At 37.0% G+C, this 18828-nt stretch overlaps 1 protein-coding gene across 1 annotated transcript in view; it reads left to right on the top strand.

Moving 5' to 3' along the window:
* Positions 1 to 18828, top strand: part of VPS13B (vacuolar protein sorting 13 homolog B) — a 459490-nt gene that overhangs the window by 85794 nt on the left and 354868 nt on the right. The window contains 1 exon segment of the mRNA XM_032182423.1: positions 10274 to 10458. Within this exon segment, the coding sequence (XP_032038314.1) occupies positions 10274 to 10458 (185 nt within the window).

The raw sequence follows: 18828 nt of genomic DNA on the forward strand, positions 1-18828 counted from the left end.
AAAAGCCATAGTATGTCCTTCTTCACCTCTGTAGAGCTTGCCTGGGATGGTAGGCTTCAGTTCTGCCTGGAGTAAGGTACCTGAAAATCCCAAGTTTTAAATTATGTACCTGTTTTTGTAGGCATGTTAATGGGGCAGGCTCAGATGAATTTGATAACCATGATAATCCGAATTTTTATCCATTAGAAATCATTTACAATGTGTGTTTTTAAGAAAAATCTAAGGGATTTAAAAGTAAATTTTTACTTTTTGTTTGCTGATATTTTACTTGCGTTTATTTTAAGTTTAATGACTAAATAAATATTTCAGTAGAAGGAAATATATTTGGTAAGCATGATTAGAATATTCCTTTGATATTCAGTGCTGTCAATGGCTTAGTGGCTTGCTTTGGAAGTAACTGTACTCACCTTTTCTTTTAGATTTGGCTGTGCACATACATGACAGCAAGAAACCGTTTCTCTGATGCTGTGTTTTATTGGCAGCATCTTTTCTTCAGCGTGAGTGTATGTGATTATTTTGGTGGTCTTAACACTCATGACATGGACTTGAGACTTTCAGAGTGGATTGAACAAAACTAAATGCATAAAAAAACCTACGTCCATAGAATCTGCTTCCGAGTTTATCTCGCTTTTGAGAGGGCGTAATGTAAAATCAATTCTGGAATCAGTGCATGAGATTGTACTTCACAGACTACAACTACTGTTAAATCTAAATCTTCTTAGTACTATGCATTTACTGAGATTTATCATAACAAGCTAATGTTTTGCTTTAAATAGCTTCTGAAATACTTAAAAATTCTTTTGAGGTTACTAATTAATGAGCCTACAATATAATTGAAATACCCTTTATACTCCTCCTGCCGTTGATGCACTATTTGTACATGGAGCATTAACACACCTTGTTCATCCCTGCCCTTGCTGTTGATGATGCCTGTGATCCATCCTTCACTACGTTAAAGGCTTTTCTGGTAATGGAAAAAACAAAACACCCCTTCTGCCTTACAGCAACTTCCTTTTGTTGCTGTATCTTTTATTTTAAAGGAAATTAGAAGCGGCTATGGGTTACTTGCAGGCAAAGAAGAGTAGAGTTAGGTGCATTTGTTTGTCTTCAGAGATTCAGAGGAGTTCAGTAGCTGCCTGTGAATACAGAAATATGACTGCTTCTTCTAGCCTGGTGTACTTTCTGGCATCTCCATTCAATGCAATATTTTGAAGCCTTTTGTTATAGCTAATGTGGACATGTACCTTCTTACCTCTCTGACCTTCACGATCTAACTATAAAAAATTTGCCAGAATTTCAAGCAGCCCTTTGTCTCTCACTGTAAACGCATCTTTTACCACCAAAAGATCATTGATATGCAACAAAATAAGCAATATGCAGAAGTGTTTAGCAGAAGAAATACACAGAAAATCCAGCTTATGTCTTTGGACAAAGTTTCTTATTTAGGTCAGTTCTTAGTGCTTACTTGAAGTTGGTGTTCTGCTTGACTCTTTGGCAGGGAATTGAAAACTGTGTTAATTTCCAAGATCTTTAAACTTTTCAGAGTGGAAACAAAAAGGTACTTTTGGGCTTCTCTCAGAGAGCTGTGGACCAGCTTTTGACAACTTTGCAACTGTTAATCTTCAAGAAAATATCTTAACTAGGCAAAGTTGCCTAGATTTGGTCACATTTTTGCCAGTTTCAACCAATTTTCATATGGCTACTTAGAGGTGAATTAAGACATTCTAGAATGGTGTATGTGAGAAATTTGCAAGGGAGGGCAGGTAAGGGACATGTGTGTGTTAGCATCTGCGGGAGGTTACACTTGAGCATTTTCCTTATGTTCTTCTGGGCATTTTGTTAGAAATACTCAAATGATGTTTCTCTTCCTTTGTATTTTCTCTGTCTTTTTAAAATATTTTATTTTTTGATATCTTTTCTTCATGCTTGTTCCTTCATCCAAGGTCTGTTATACCCCCCTGATTTTTGTCTTCATATCTGATGAAACCTGAGAGGAGAGGATAAAACTGTGGCCCTTCTTGTGGCCCTTTTTGTGAGACAGTGAAGTCTGTGGATCTGTCCTTGTGACTGCTCCTGCTCAAAGCAGTTTCTCACCCTTGCTCCCCAGAAAGAGGCTACTTTTCAATCCTTTCTGCTTCCATTCCTCCATCTCAGCTCTCACAAGCCACTGTTCCTAGCTTGCAAGACTTGCTTTTGTCCTTAATCGAGGAGATGTCTTCAGGTGAGAAGAAAACAAAGCCTCTGTTCCCCATATCTGCATTCGTGAGAAATCCTCACAGCTGCATCTTTTGGAGAAGGATCGGATTTATGGGGTAGCCACTTTTCTTCCCCATAACGTAGGACTCTGGACTACAGTTTTTCTGGTGTTTCCAGAATACAGGGTAGTGTCATAGCTCTGGTCATCTGTGCTCTGGCAGATGGGAATGTCTTCCACATAGAGACCATGAGCTGGGGCGTACATGTATTTCAGGTTATTTCTCAAGTAATATATGTATAATCTTCAAACATGTATGACAATTTCCAAAAAAATGTAAGAAATAACAAAGGTAGGAGTTGCATGCAACATTGGGGTAGAAAAAGAGTCTGAGATTTGAAATCCTTAATAGACTGGAATGGAAAATTTAATATCTCTGCCTTTGTTGAAATAAATTGGTTAGGAGGTAACTAATTTGTATTTGAGCTGCCAAATTTTGCAGCTTCCCTGGAAATAGGAAAGGTTATTTGACTTAAAAACAAAATGGTGAGTGCAATTTCAAAAGACCGTATTGGATAGAAATCTATATTTAAAACAAAAACAAAAAACACTACTTATTTGTATTGATAGTAATTTAGTGTTATAAAAATATGCTGTAAATGACTGTGTTATTAGCTGCTGAATTGACTGTGTGAATTTCCCCCAGGCTGGAGGGGATGCTTTTGGTGAGAGCTAATGCTTTTAATTCTGGCAGCATTGAAAGGAAGATGGGTGTCACAGCTCTTCTCAGGGCAGCCACAGTCACGTCTCTTCCTCTCCTGATAATGCCAATTTCAGCAGAGATCTCCGTGTCGGACGGCAGCAGCTTTCGTGTCTTGCTCCTGCTCTGTGCCTTTGTGTCCTGCAGATGACTCTGTCAATGCAGTTCTCCTCAGTGAGCACCAACATGTTTCTGAGCCCTCCTGGCTCCCTGTTTTACCTGCTAATGGCAACCAAATGGCTCCGTGTGGCAGCTTTAGAGGATTGATTTAAAGGCTGTTGCTGCTGCTTCTGGGAGTGTGTGGAGGGGGAAGGAGGAGAGGAAAAGGGAGGGGGAGAGGCTTTGTGTCTGGATAGTAAAGTAGGCTACTTTATGGGACGGCAGCTCCCCGAGCGCTGTTCCACCCCTGTGGCTGCTGAGATTGGATTACATTACAGTATCTAAAGCAATGATACTTGATTTACAAATGTTACAGAAAAAGCAATGCACTCTTCTTACTTTCTCTTTATAAACACAAATCTTGGCTCTTTGGAGATTTATGGACAGTAGCGATTTTTACTTTTACCTTGCTCCCTCTGGTCGTTTTGTTGGTCTTGGTCATTTGCAGTTGTTCAGCTGCAGCGTCTCCAAGTTTCTGTGGATTTCCATCCCCTGCACCTTCCCCAGGAAACTATCACTTACCAGCAGCCTAGTGCTCCTCAGAAGAAACCAGGCATACCTCAAATAGTAGATGTGAAAGCACTCAGTGTCTGATTCCTTCTGTACCACCTTCATAAAGCCAGTGGTTCTGTAGAGGAAGTCCCTACTTCCTTTTTTTTTTTCATTTTTTTAGTATGATTTGATCTTTTCATAGTTATCCATAGTTATGAATGCCAAATTTTCATAGTTATGAATGGCAAATTTCTCCTAGTCCTTATATTTGCATCTACTTGGACATAATGCAGCTAAATGTCATATCCCTTCCCTTTTCCCCATTAATAACCACAATAAATAAGATTTCTAGACTCAAAAAATAATAAATGGCAGATCTTCTTGCAGAAATAAAGAATAGATATCTAACACGTGAGTAAAGAACAACTTGTCATCAATCACATTCTGTGAGGTAAGTTTCTTATCCCTTGTTTTCTGACTTCCCCCGAACACCTTGGGGAATTGTGAAGATATAACTCTTCAAAGATATAATTTCATGCACAGGATTCAGTTGGCGGTTGATATGTGTAAAGCAAACCATATATGTATTAAGGACTAGACAAGGCCGAGTAATTGTATTGTAATCTACCAAGAGCAGAGAATTTGGAATTGTATTATTTTAGAGTTTTTGTACATCCATTGAATGATTCTACATGGAGATGAATACGAACTAGTGATTAGAAAAACAGTTTTTTTCAAAGGAGGAAATAACAGTGGCTGACTTCCACTTGCAATTCGGTGAGAGTGCAGATCCTTGATATCTGTCCCAGTGATGAGCAAAGCAAGGAAGCTGAATTTGGTCTGAACTTCCTAAATACGGTTTTGTAATGCAGCTGCGGATTTAATGAGTTCCTGCGTACAGGTTCAGCAGCCACCTTTGTTTATAACGTGTCCATAAAGAAGACTGAAAACCCAACCCTTTTTTAGGTTTTCTCTTGTTCAACAAGTTTCCCATGTAAACGAGGGTTTTAGTTCAAATGTGTTGCATTTTGGGGCGTGTTGCCTATGACTGAACTCTTTGTGGAGGTAGACTGCTTTCTTGCTTTCTCTCAAACTTTTATTCCAGTGGATAGAAAGACTCATCTGATGCTTGGTGTGGCTGCATTCGAACCTAGAAAACCTAAGAATTTCCTGTCCTCACACTCCAGGTGTTTGTTTTTTCTTACTGCCTTCAGTGTTTTCTCCTGGTGTCTCACAGTAGATGATGTGACAGCAACCATCCCCCCGAGGTCACTGCTTCTTGCTTCCTGGTTGCTTCACAAACCAGTGGTATTATTTTCATGTATTGATCATCGTTTTTAATGTCTGGTTGTAACAAAACAACCTAAATGATGTAAAAGTGAACCAAGGTTACAGTTCCTAACATCCGTGTCCAGATTCTTGCATTTTTTTGCTTTGGATTTGTTTTGGCAAGGTTTCTTCTTTTTTAGATATTTATTTGATATTAATAATCATTTTTGTTCTTGTAATCATTTATTTTTAGTTTGCTGAACAAGTCCCTTTTTCTATTAAAACTTGTTTAGGACTTTTCCTGTTTTGTTTTACTTTCCCAGTTGTTTGAAGGAAATCTCTTTTTCTGAAGTTCTTGTATAAATTAACACTTGACAAAGATTTTTTCATCATTGACAATTTCAGTTCCAGAACTGATGCTAACCAAATGAAAAGCTGTACTGTAGTCATCTTAGAAATGATTGTATTGTTCCCTTCCAAACCCAGATCTGAAAGTTGTGGAAAGAAAAAATAAAAATAAAAAAAAGAAAAATGTTGATAAATCTCCAAGTTCATTGTTGTCTCCCTTGCAATAAATTGTATGATTAGCAGTATTTCATACAAATAAGAGAACAAAGATAGCTGCAGCTGTCTCACCTGCATAAGAAATGATTTAAGGGTTCAGGCATCCTTTAGTGAAATCTATAGAAGAGCAGAAGAGCTTTCAAAGGCACAAGTCTTGGAGATGTTTCTGGAATTAAGTGTTCCAAAGTAGGTTTAATTAATTTTGTGTTAGTAAGACTTGGTTCTCTAGCACAAATAACTCTGTGTTGCTGTCTTAAAGACTAAAGCCTGTGGCAGTGTATGTGGCTGTGCGATATGACATATGATAACAGTGACATAATTGTGCATTAAAAATAATTCATAACTGTAGTGGTTAAATTCCTTTCTCTTCTTCTTCTACATTCATGCTGCCTTCACTGTTTTGATATTTGTTGTTTGCCTCACCTAATAGCAGCTACTTAAATGATGTGAAGTGAAAGGATCAAAATGGTCTTTTTTTTTTTTTTTTTTTAACTTGATGTAAAGGATCAGATTAAGTAGGAATGTGTATTTGGTGTATATGTGTAGGTAAAACCTTTGTTCCTATCAAGTATAAAGCCAGCATACATATTCTGTTCGCAGAGGAGGAAAGGTGTGCAAATGCTGGGTGAAGTTATTTAGGCATTTAAATTGCATTCAGGTTCTTCTAAGGCACAGTTGCTGGGTTCTAGTAGCAGGTTACTGGCTTTGTTATTTTGGAAAAAATGAACTAATAGTTTTTTACTGTACAGGATATGAGTAATAACAAAAATTAAATTTTTGGAAACATTTTGCAGGTTCCAGCTTTGCAGTTAGGGACTCTATATAAACCTCTGGAGCCAGCTGTTCACCGCTATATTCTTTCAATCATTCTGAGGTGTTGATTTTAAAAGAATGAGTTGCTGTTCCCGAAGTCTACAAACTGAAAATATTTCATAGCAGGCCTGTGAACTTAACATGGATTGGTTATATTGGTGCCTGTGCGTGGTGTATAATAAGGACCAATTCATGTTTTCATTCAAAAATAGCGAAGAAAACTATTTTCTTTAATGGTACGCCAGATTTATCCAAAGATTTCAGCAAGTCTGTATTACAGTTTGTCAGCAAACTGGGTACAACCAAAGTGTATTTAGAAATCATTTAATTAGGACAGATTCATTTTCACTCCATGCCACTACACAGCAAGACTTGCTTGTTCATATTTCCTTAAATTTATTCTGGAATTTGTCCAAGCTGAGCTTTAATGAGTAGTCTATCCCGCTAGTTACATTAGGATTTATTTTCCCCTAGAGAAGAGTGTTTGAATTGGTAGTTTTTTAACCTGTTCGGTTAAATGAACATATGTTCAGGACTGCATCTTAACTCTTGAGTGTAAGGGTTTGAGAAATAATTATTTGTATTGTTGTTACAATTTTACAGTGCAGTTGAAGGGGTGGTTTTAGAATCCAACTGGGTCACAACTGTTTTAAGGTGGTGATGAGTTTTGATATGAAGTCACATTCAGTTGCTTAATACATATTTAATGATACAGGACCGAAACGTAGATCTGACTTGGTTTACTGAAAAAAAAATATAAATAACTATTTTCATTTATTGCTTGAATATATCTCTTGGGCCATAAAATATGGTTAAATTTAGCTCAGTACCGTATTAATGAGCGATTTTCTGTATTAACAGGTGCAGTTTGGTAGCAAGCTTGTATTTTAAGTTCTTTTAAATGCATTATTTGTGTTTCAAAACTATTATAATAAATCCTGAATTATAAATGCACTTTCATCACTAGCCAGCTCTAGTTAAAATTTCCTTAAGCAACATTTGCTGCACACATGGTACAATACCTACCCCCCTCCCCACACCTTTATGGACTTGATTTTTTTCTGTAAAAAAAGGATTTATTTTCTTCAGCTTCCTATCCTATAAAGTCATCTGAAAAAGAACAGTCCAGTGTATTCCTCTGGGATTGTTAAAATACAATATGCTTAGAATTTGCATATTATTTCAAAGAAAATATTTCATAGGCTGATATTACCCATAAGGGGATATTTTATGGGAAACTTCTAAGTTTCACGTAGTTCAGTACAGTAGCTGTAATCTGTATTAAATGAATAGCCCAACTTTTAAAGCAAAATCTTTTCCACTGCTGCATTGTATGCCACTGTTGTGACAGCTCTTCACAGGACTTTCTATAGTGCATGAGTTTGTTAATACAAATGTGTTACTTTAATGGAATAATTGTGTAGCTGTGATTGTCCTGAATATTGTTGAAAGTTTTTATTTTTTTCTTCATTCTAAATTTTACAGTAGGGAGCCTGTCTTTTGAAATCTTTTTCTGACATATTTAATTTTAATCCTATTTAATGATGTACAGAAATGTAGAGAAAAGGTAGAAAATATAACTTATTAATGACAAAAAGGAAAAGAAGAAGTTACAGTACACCTCTGCAATGAGGTAAATAGTAGGAAATCACAGTAAATGGCTTGATAAAAGCAATGCTAGGAAGCGTTCAGATTGATGTCACAACACATTACATTTCTTTTGATATATCTGCAAAAAGCTTTACTAACATGCATATCTCATTTTCAGGATTTCTACGTAAGAATGCTATGTAAGAGTAGGACTACACCAGAGTTAATAATTTTACTTGTATAATCTTGAGTTTTAAAATCATTTTTTATTTATTGGGTATGTAGCATTTTGTTCTGCAGGGAAGGATTATCCCAAGTAGAGTCACTTTGTGTACTCCTTTCTGCATGCACTCCATTACTTGTGCACACCTTTTCTGCTTAATTTGAAAAGCTGACAAAGCTGACAGCACAATTATCGTTAGCTCCAAATGAGTCACACCTCAGAGGCAGTTCTACTGCTGTGTTTTTTCCTTCCCTTTCCTCTCAATGTTTTTGAGATGGACTACCATGATTCCAGGCTTTACAAGGCTGAATAACCTTGGTCTAACAAATGCTGATTACTTTTACAGAAGGCTACAAAATGCTTTTTTTTTTTTTTTTTTTTTTTGGGGGGGGGTCTTCTGTCTGTAGTTGCATCCATTTTCTGAGAGTCTTTCATAGGTGTCTTCTGTCATACGAATCAGCTTTTCATTTCTTCCTTTGTTTTTAGCATGGCACAACAGAATTAGCTGTTGCAGATGGGCTTCATCTATCAGACTTTGATCTGTGCTGCAGACATATACAGCTAAGATAATTATCATTTTCTTCCCACTCCCTACAAAGGGAGATTTAGTGACCAGTAGAGTGCAATTCATATAATCCTCAGGTCTGGAATAATTAGATCTGTGTTGCCTATAAGTCCTTTCTTGTGTTTTCTTTCCTTTTACCTTAAGTCTAGACAGCCATCTTAGATGGATGTTTATTTATACTATAGGTGTGTAAAGATTGATGAGATTAATTCCTCTTGTTTGAGATAAAAAAAAAGATTTTCAGTTGGCTCTTTGCTGGTGTTCAAAAGGAATTGAAGGAGATCTGCCTGTGACTTAAGGTGAATGCTTGTTTGTGCAAGCCCAGATTTAGAGTGATGATGTTACCTGTGACTGTACCACTGTGTCAATATGGTAGTTGATACTGAGAAGTGGTGGTGTGTTTTTTTCCTTCACAGCTTTCTTGGAGAAGTTTGTGCCCAGGGCCTCCTGTCCTGGCTCTGGGCACCACTGCACACAGCCTGGCTCCGTCCTCCCTGCTCCCTCCCCTCAGGGATGTACAGACAGTGATGAGATCCCCTGGGCCTCCTCTTCTCCAGGCTGAGCAGTCCCAGCTCTCAGCCTCTCCTCATATAAGAGATGCTCAAGTACCTTAAATTAAATCTAATATACTACAAAGGGTTCTAAAAAGTACACCCAGTATATTTAAAGGGTCTGTCCTATAATGCAGTTATGTAGACGAACTTATCTGTGTGCAAGGGGTTATATGCTGGGGACACTGGGGAAAATTCTGCTGGAACAGAGTACATCTCAGTGATGGAGCAGGAGGTGATTAGGTCAAAGATGATAATGTTGTAAATATGCTGCAAGAAAACGCTCCAGAGTGGAAATGAAAAACTGCTGTGTTTTTTGTTGAATGTAGCAAGTCAATCTATCGCTTAATTTTAGGTACTACTATATTACTAGTATAATATATAATAGATATATTAGGAAGAGAAAGGAATTTAGTGACTTTTTGATAGTTGTTGTAGAGCCCTCTTGTAGATACTGGACTAGATGTAGAAGAATTTATTTCCAAACAGAATGCCCTGCACCTTGCCCTGTCACCCCAATATCCCCAACTTCCCACCAGGTTGTAAAGCATTGGAAAACATTAGTACCTATTTGGAATCTCTTAATGAGCGTACAGAACTCTTCTTTTTTTTTTTTTTTTTGGAATTGTATTTAGTTGTATGGATATTGCCTATATGGGTTTTTGGATCACTAGTTATATTTCATTTTGTTTACCGATTCACAGTAAGTTTTAAAATATTTTCAGGGAAAAAAAATAATTGAACAGATTTATTCTCTGGTTTTAGTAATTGCACAACTTTGTGTGTCACTTTTATTTTGGTGACTTGCTTTTATTTATATGTGTTAAAACCAAGAGATAATTAGTTAAAAAACATTTGATATTCTCTCCTATTTTACAGGAACATGTAAACTTGAAGAATGTAACAGAATTCCTACATAGGGTGAATTTCAATATAAGTAGAATCAGCTCTTATGAGAAGAAATTTTAACAGGCACACAGCTCTGTCCTTACAGGCTAAATGCTGGCAGTCTGCTATTCTATGACTTGTTTTTTGAATTGTTATTCACCAAAGCAATGATTTCTCTTTTTTTTTTCTTAATGTTTTGAAACAGGAACAAGCGAGCTCACGTCCCACTAACAGAATGCATATTTGAGCTTCCGAATTTGACAGTTCAAGCAACCAGAGCCCAAACCCTTCTGCTCCAAACTATTTATCAGAGCTGGTGTCATCCTGTTGGAAGTGTCAGTTCTGTGGTGGTAAACGAAGCTTTACTGAATGAGGTTTTCCAGTATTCAGGTAAATTTGTGATGTTTTTGGTTATGTTAGATTAATACTCTTACTGTGCTACAGTGCAGTGCTAGTGAATGTGCATACAACTATATCCTTTAAATCCAGGTTTTTACGTAGAGTAGTTAACAGACAAAATGTTTTTTGTGTGTATATGGGTATTTATAGCTTATGCTTAGAAACCAGGATGTAAGCTAAGCCACCAAGCTTCGCTCCTTGGCACCAAATTCTGGATGCATTTAATTTTCCCATACAGGATAATTTTTCCATACTTCGCTCATCTGAAACATCCACCCTTGCTACCTTATATGGTGTCATGTTGTAACTTAAGATCATTCAGAGGTAAAGCTGTTGGATGAAATAAATACCGGATTATTAAGGGCTTTATTAATCAGTGGCATACAGAGGTTGATTTTTTTTAAAGGGCTGCATATGTTTCTCATCTAGTTTCATAAATAAATGTTTCTGTTGTGAAACTGCTGAAGATAGCAGGTCTCAGATGTGATAACATAAATAATGAATCTGGGTACCTGTCATGCTTTAGCAAAACATCTAGGAATTTTAGGAAGAAATTAAGGATTTATTTAGCCAGAATATTGATAAAATGCTGAGGTTGTCACCAACATGCATGATCTGAATGCTTTACTTTTCTGAATCTTGATGTTGATTGGCTACCTCATAAATAAGTTAAGACTACTTCAATTGACTACATCCAATATTTTTATGGCTATGGTCACTGTAGTATGGATGAGTACTTGTTCACTGTGTTGAATGCTGGCACATTCTTCTTCCCTCTTCTTGCTTGAGAATGAATGAACAAATGTGTTTGTTTTGCCTAAAGTTAGGAAACAAATCAAATTTGCTTTTCTTGTTTTCTGTGTTCAGTATACAAAGCTATTTCATTAGTGTAGGTTATTAATTTAAATATTGTTTATGGGATTTAATCCAAGATTATTTAATAGTACTATCAGTAAAGGATTTATGAAATGAACCAGGAAAATGCTAATAAAGGGTTTCATATTTTGAAGCTGGGCAGGGCTCTTACATCTAGATATTATTGTCGTATTATGCCACTCTGGAGGGCAAAAAAAGGGTGTAAACCAGTGAAAGGAGTAAAAGTGTGCCAAGCCTTCTAGAGATTCTAGAGAAATCCTTCTGATTTTGTCTCTGACCTTCCAGGAGAGTGGCTCAATTAGAAGCTGCAGGTAGGCATTAAGTAGCATTGAATTCCTTGTTTGTTCAGGGCTGAACAGAATGGAGACTCAGAATTGGGAGGAAATTCCCGGATAGGAATTTTAAAGTTTATAGCTTCTTAACAAAAGATGTTTGATTTTTAGATAGGTCTTCTTGCTGTCTGTTGGGACAGTTTGTTTCTGAAAACGGTATTTTGCCTTTTATAATTGTTTCTGATACTGTCAATAATTGTTTCTGATACTGTCAAGACTTTAAATAAGCTTATAAAGTAAGGTTTTACATTTGATATTGAACTGTGTTCCAGCGTTGTTGTTTTTTTTTTAAAAAAAAAAAAAAAAAAAAAGTAACTCCAAAACTGAAAACTATGAGGAAAACCTTGTTTTTTAATTATGAGGTTAAAAAAGAAGACTAAAGTCAAAAAGACTGTAATGCTAATGTAGACATTCTGTTTTGTTTCATGGAGGCAAACAGCATATGGACTGGTGTCCTCTAGTTCATTATTGGGTTTCCCAAACCCACAAGAAGTTGGGTGTTGCATCATCTAGCCTAGTCACTTACTTTGGCCACTAGTCAGATGTGTATTGAGGATCACAGACATGTGACAAATATACTTGATTGTTCTGATATTTGCTTGTGGAAATCATACCATCAACTGATCAGATTTATTGTTGGAACCTTTCACTGCTAAACACTCATAGTAACAGATTTTGACCAGCTTACTGGGGGACCACTCTTCAAGTGCATAAGGTCATCCCCAAGAAGATCATGTATTTTTAATTTATATTTCTTTGCAGGCTAGGATAATTCAGACCCGGTATTGTGACTAAACATGTAACAAAAATAGCTGAGATCTTTTGGCATCTCTATCATTACCTGCTTTTGTGAATGTGCTAGAAGAATGACTCAGAAATAGTAAATCATGACTTGAGGCAGAATGGTAGGTGAGACTACCATTAGAAATCTTTCTCAGTCCTGCTTTTCTGTTTCAGTTGTTCTTTTTTTTTTTTTTTTTTTCTTCTTGAGTTAAATCTGTTTTTCTAATGCAAGATAACTGCAATATTTTCAGTTGTGGAACTCTTGGAGTAACTGTTAATAAGAAGTCCTAGTAAGAAGTGTTTATTTTTTTCTACTTTCCCCGAAGTCTTATTGATTATTATTCCTTGTTTCTGTGTGGTCACCTAAGGATGAGTTGGTGAGGTTTTATTTTCAAGTCCCACTACTTCTGAAGGTAGTAGGTTTAAAATCTGCTCCAGAGAAATGTGAAAATACAAATGTGAAATTTGATTGCTTAGATGTTCCTACGGTTTGCACAGTTCTCTGCTGTTCTTTTACCTAATGTTTCATTCCTTCAGTTCAATGGACAGTAATACAGCCATGCTAACAAATGTGTTTGCAGAACAGAAATCTGGAGCACGAATTCTAAGTACTTAAAATAAAGCAAATGGACAGTATATTATACATGTACTTGTTTTGATCTTGCTTATGGCTTAGTGGTTGACCTGATAAATTGTATACTTCTGTATTTCTTGTTCTCACTAAGTAAAGAATTCAAGTTGTGAATCCAAGACTATGAAATGACTGATGACTACCTTTTTGCCCTTACTCTTGGCTTGTTCGTTCTGAAAGCTCCAGGTCCAACCAGTATTACCATCATATCATAGAATGGTTTGGGTTGGAAGGGACCTTAAAGATCATCTGATTGCTGTCCTTTTTTTTAGTTTAAAGCCATTTTCCCTTGTCCTATCACTACACTCACTGCCAGAGTCCTTCCCCAGCTTTCCTGTAGGTCCCCTTTAGGTACTGGAAGGCTATAGTGAGATCTCTCCAGGCTGAGCAACCCCAGCTCCCTCAGCCTGTCTTCACAGGAGAGGGGCTCCAGCCCTCTGAGCATCTTTTTGGCCCTCCTCTGGACTCATTCTAGTAGGTCCATGTCCTTGTGCTGGGGGCCTGTCGTGGTTTAACCCGGCCGGCAGCTAAACACCACGCAGCCGTTCGCTCACCCTCCCCCTCCCTCTCTGGGACAGGGGAGAGAAATGGAAAGTGAAGCCCGTGAGTTGAGATAGAGACAGTTTAATAAGACAGGAAAATAATAATAGCAAAAATAATAATAACAATAATAATAATAATAATACAATGGTGATAATAGGAAAGTAATAATAATATGTACAAACAAGTGATGCACAATGCAAATGCTCACCACCTGCTGACCGATGCCCAGCCTAACCCCGAGCAGTCCGGCCCCCTCCCCCCGGCTAGCCACCCCTATATATTGTTTAGCATGACGTCAGATGGTATGGAATACCCCTTTGGCTAGTTTGGGTCACCTGTCCTGGGTCTGTCCCCTCCCAGCTCTTACTGCACCCCCAGCCTGCCCGTTGGCAGGACAGAGCAAAAGGCTGAGATGTCCTTGGCTTGGTGTAAGCACTGCTCTGCAACAATTAAAACATCGGGGTGTTATCAGCACTTTTCTCATCCCAAGCCAAAACACAGCATTCCACCAGCTACTAGGAAGAAAATTCTGTTCTAACTGAAACCAGGACAGGGCCTCAGAGCTGAGGTTCAAAAAGGGAGCTCTGCACTGTGTATTCCCGGAAACATAGGAGAACTTATACCTAGTGTCTGGGGTTCAGTCCTAGGTAGCTTCAGAGATATTTTCTGCTCCAAAACTTCCTTCAAACTAGTTTAGGCCAAAGGTGATGTAGTGGTTCAGAACAAACTCCCAAGGTGTTTCTTGTATAAACTCTTATTATGAGTAGGTTCAAGAAATACCAGGAGGAGAAAATGTCTCAAAGATTAACACTCTTATCTCCCCCACCTTTCAATCTCACTCTGTTCTCCAAAGCCTTTTGTCTACCAGGAGAAAGACATTTTCCTGAAGTATTTTGCAGTTGTTGGTTAGTAGACTTGCTGCCTCCATCAGATAGTCTGAGGTTTTTTTTTGATTAACTCATCCAAAGGAAAGGTGGCTGAAAAAATAAGTTTTGAAATCTCAAAAGCAAATCGTGTGTGTTTTGGTTTCTTACAGAATTTAAGAATGAGGTGACTGTGATACTAAAAATTTGTGTTGACCAGACGTTAGTAATGTATGTTATGTTAAAACTACCAATAAAAAGATACATGCTGTACTGTCACTGCCTGGCTGAGCTCAGAATGTGTGGAGAACAGCTAAATACGAGTATTTCAAGAAGGGTATGTGGTTTTTATGTTAAAGATTACTGTAATGCTCCTCTTTGTTTAAATGTTGTGCCCTACTTACCTTGAAAATAATTCAGCAAAAAACAGATTTTTGATTACAAATGGTTTGAAATCTATAGGTATTGGTAACTATTCAGTGGATTTTAGTCGTCAGCCCAGACATAGCTCTTCAGAGATTTATTTTTTGTTTTCCCAAGTTATTTTTATAACACTTGATGTATATAAACACAATAGTGTATTGGCATTTTAGTTCTTACGCTTGCACATGCTTGAGAAACATACCTATTTTGCATTTCAATTCCTATACATGCGGAAAGAAACAGGAATCAGATACACATTGTGCTTTCTACGTTTTTATGAGTAGATGTATTGATGATGCTAATAACACTTTTACAATTTTTTTTCCAAAAACTATTGTACTGAAATTTTTTGAAAAATACTGTTACAATATATTTTAGAAGTTGAGCATGAATAATCCTATGGAGTAATTTTATTGTGTATTTTCTCATTATTTGTTAGTAGGTACCTGAAGCACTCAGTTTCTAAGCATTTCAGCCTGCCAAGAAAACATATACACAGTCACACATGGCTTTAGTTTACTCTGGAAAACTGGAACTTGCTACCACTTTTTCCTTGTCCTGTTCAGGTAGTTCATTATTTTGTTGACAGTTCGGTTCCATTAATCTGGTATTTTTAGGAAAATTGCTTGCAGACCTTACATTTCTCTATTGAAGGTGATCAAATAGGCATTTGAATCCCTCATGTAAATGATGTCTTAAAGTTAAAATAAAATCTACTTTCCAGAAAGTAACTGTAAAACTATTTTATGCAAGATTTCATGTGGGATACCTTAATGGTTGAATAATAAATTTTACCTCATAAAAATGAAATTCAATAATACAGTAGCTTTCTCAGCGCAGTAGCATCTGGTTGAATCTCATGAGAGCCAATATTTTCCAACTCATTAGGATCATGTCGTTCTGTATGTCGTCAACATTGACTTAGCCAAGCTACCTTTACTTACATAACCGCCAAACTATTAAATAGGTCTCTTGTGGAGTGAAGTCAAATATTCCTCTTATTTTGCTTTTGCCTTGGAAGAAGAGAAGAAAATGTACATACTGTAACATTTAAACATCTGGTCTAAAACCACATCAGGGTAACACTGAGGAAAGTAACAGGATTCAGTATTCTTCCCAGGTGTACATATAAAAAAGGGTTGTGGAGCTGCTGCATAGTTCTTTTAACCACTTAGGAAAAAGACTGAAATAAGTGACTTGCTTTTCTAATACCCCTGGTTTTAAAACTACTTTTTTCCTCTTACCCCTCTCCCATGCCACCAAACCCCAAAACACAAAACCCAGCAAAAGCCTAGAATTTCTACGGTTAGTGGTAATGTAAGTTGTTAAGCTCTAATTGCTTCCTTGCAACATATTGGCATTTAATCTGTGTTTGTTCCACACAATGTGGCCAGTTTTGGCATTCATTTTGAGGACTATGACTTAACCTTTCTGGTTAAAATCAAAGTGTAAGGGTGCATTCTCTTCAGTAATTCCTTGGGAGTGGCAGGACACAGCTGTACAAAATGTGCATGGTATAAACAGTTTACTGTCTTGCACGGTGATTGTACCCACGTGTCCTTATCCTTCACTCAGGCATCTACCTGCAGCGTGTAAATAGCAGTAGTTTCATACGTTGTACATTTCTGTGAACGTGTGGTAGATTATCAGCTCTAATTTCAGATCAGTATAGGGTGTGGATAACTATCCGAAGCGCAATTCTTTAATAGTTGAATGCGACGTAGTTTTCTGTAATCTTTTCTTTCATCTTATTATAGACATTTTCAGTGATATTCCTAAGTCTGAAGTGATTTAACTGAGCATGGAGTAGGTGGGCGTTTTATCACTTCCATGTCTAATCAGTGGTGTTTAGCTTGTTAAGTATCTTCTTAATAAATTCCCTCCTTGAAGCAATGATCCTATTGGATCATTCAGTGGCCTGAACTAAGGAGCTAACATACGAAGTAAACATGTTAAACCTGTAATTATAATTACCTTTTCATCTTTTCTGCTGTGATTTATGTATACAAGTAAGCTTTGAAATAGTAAAATCATGGTATTCTGATGAAAGGATGGTGATACATGTATGCTTAGTCGAGGCATTCATAAAAGCTTAACTCAAATCTGTAATGTCATATTGAGGAATCAGATGTATGTAAAAATCCATTAGAGACTTTTAAAATGTCTATTTTGGTGAAAGTGAACATATACATAGCGTCAATAGCACAGCCAAGGAAAAAAAAAAAGCCAATGGATTGTGAAAGGAATACATACATACATGAAATCTATGCATGTACATAAGGTTCTTTGGTTGAATTATCTTTCAAAATTGCAGGAGAACTCTGTTTAGCATGTACGTTTGTTGAAATTAACAGCAAACTCTTGTTGGGTATGTTGGTGGGCTACCAAAAACAAGACACCTAAGCCTAGAGCTATAAATAGTGCCCTTCCTCTGGAGTCTGTAGTTTATTTGCACAAATAGCAATTGAAGCAGTAACAGAGGGCACCTGTTTTGTTTGCTCAGCTGTTAGCTTTATGTTATTTCATGTCCTGTTAAGAAAGGTGTGTTTGGACAGCAGGGATGTAGGCTGCCTTTTTGCCTTGTTCTAGCTGCCATGGACTATGTCAGGTGAAAAACTACACAGAGGGTGAGGTGGTTTCTCTTCTAAGAGCAATTGAGCATGCTGAGACTAAGATATGGGAATACAATGCATTACAAGGAGGATGGGAAGAACATAACAGCTCTTGAATCTGCTGCATAATAGGAAGCGGAAAATTCCTGAGAAGAGCTCGAAGCAGACACGCAAAAGCTTCAGAGTTGACAGAAGGAAAGATTGTTTTTTAGAGGGAGAGAAGTTCCAGAGAAGTTGGTGTCAAGGTTAGTGTCAGCCAGGAAGCCACCAGTCACTGCTACTGTAAGTATGAAGCACAGATGAGAATGCCATGGTGGTATTTTTTGCTGCTTGTGTTTTAAGAAGGTGCATATACGGAGAGGTTCTGTAACAGAAGTATTGCCCCTACTTATGCTGCAAGTTGTAATGATGTAATGACACTGCTTTTCTGAAGAGCAAAAGGAAACTTTGCCCCGGCAAAAAAAAAAAAAAAAAGGTCAGGAGAAAATTCTGATTAGAAGGGACCTTGGGAAGTTGTTTTCTACGTGGACTGATGAAGGAATTACAGTAATGTAATTTTTAATAACACAGTGATAGCATATTGGCTAATTTTTAGTTGAATCTTCAGATCTGGCCATATTAGTAGCAGTGCCAGTTACTTCAGTGAATGATCAGTGATTATTAGTAACCAGAAAATAAAAAACCATTCCATCCTGCAGGTGAAGAAATGTTGGTAAAGGGTCACGTGGCATGGAGAGACCCATTTTTCTACAGAACCAGTAATTTGTAAAAAAAAAAAAAAAAAAAAAAAAAAAAAAAAAAAATACGTAATTCTTTTCTTCAGTTGATAGCAAACATGTCCGTGGGACTATTGGAAAGTAACTTGGAGCAGCAATGACTAAAATCTCCCATTTTATCTGTCAAATGTATTATTGTTGCTTTTCACCTTTTTAATATTAAAGGAAAACCATAACTGATGATCTAAACTACTGCTAAAATGCAGTGGTGGTGCTCCTAGTACCTTACTCATGTAGAAAGAATAAATGGGCTTTTTTTTGTCTCTATTTATTACTGTAATTTTTACAGTTTCAGTGGTGCTAAATGGGAGTTCTTTGTAGAAGTGGTACAAAATCCTAGTGTAATCTGAGAATGGAACATACACCATTTTGTTTGTCTTGGTAGCAACCCTTTTTTTTTCTTTCTGGAGGAAGGCAAAGTTGTTCAAGTAAGCAAACCAAAAAAAATAGGTGTTTACAGCTTTAGTGGATCTTCACGTGCATATATCTGAAGTGCTGTCATCCCTTTCTATTGATTCCTGT

The sequence above is a fragment of the Aythya fuligula genome, chromosome 2, assembly GCF_009819795.1.
Source record: "Aythya fuligula isolate bAytFul2 chromosome 2, bAytFul2.pri, whole genome shotgun sequence".
Classification (NCBI taxonomy): Eukaryota; Metazoa; Chordata; class Aves; order Anseriformes; family Anatidae; genus Aythya; species Aythya fuligula.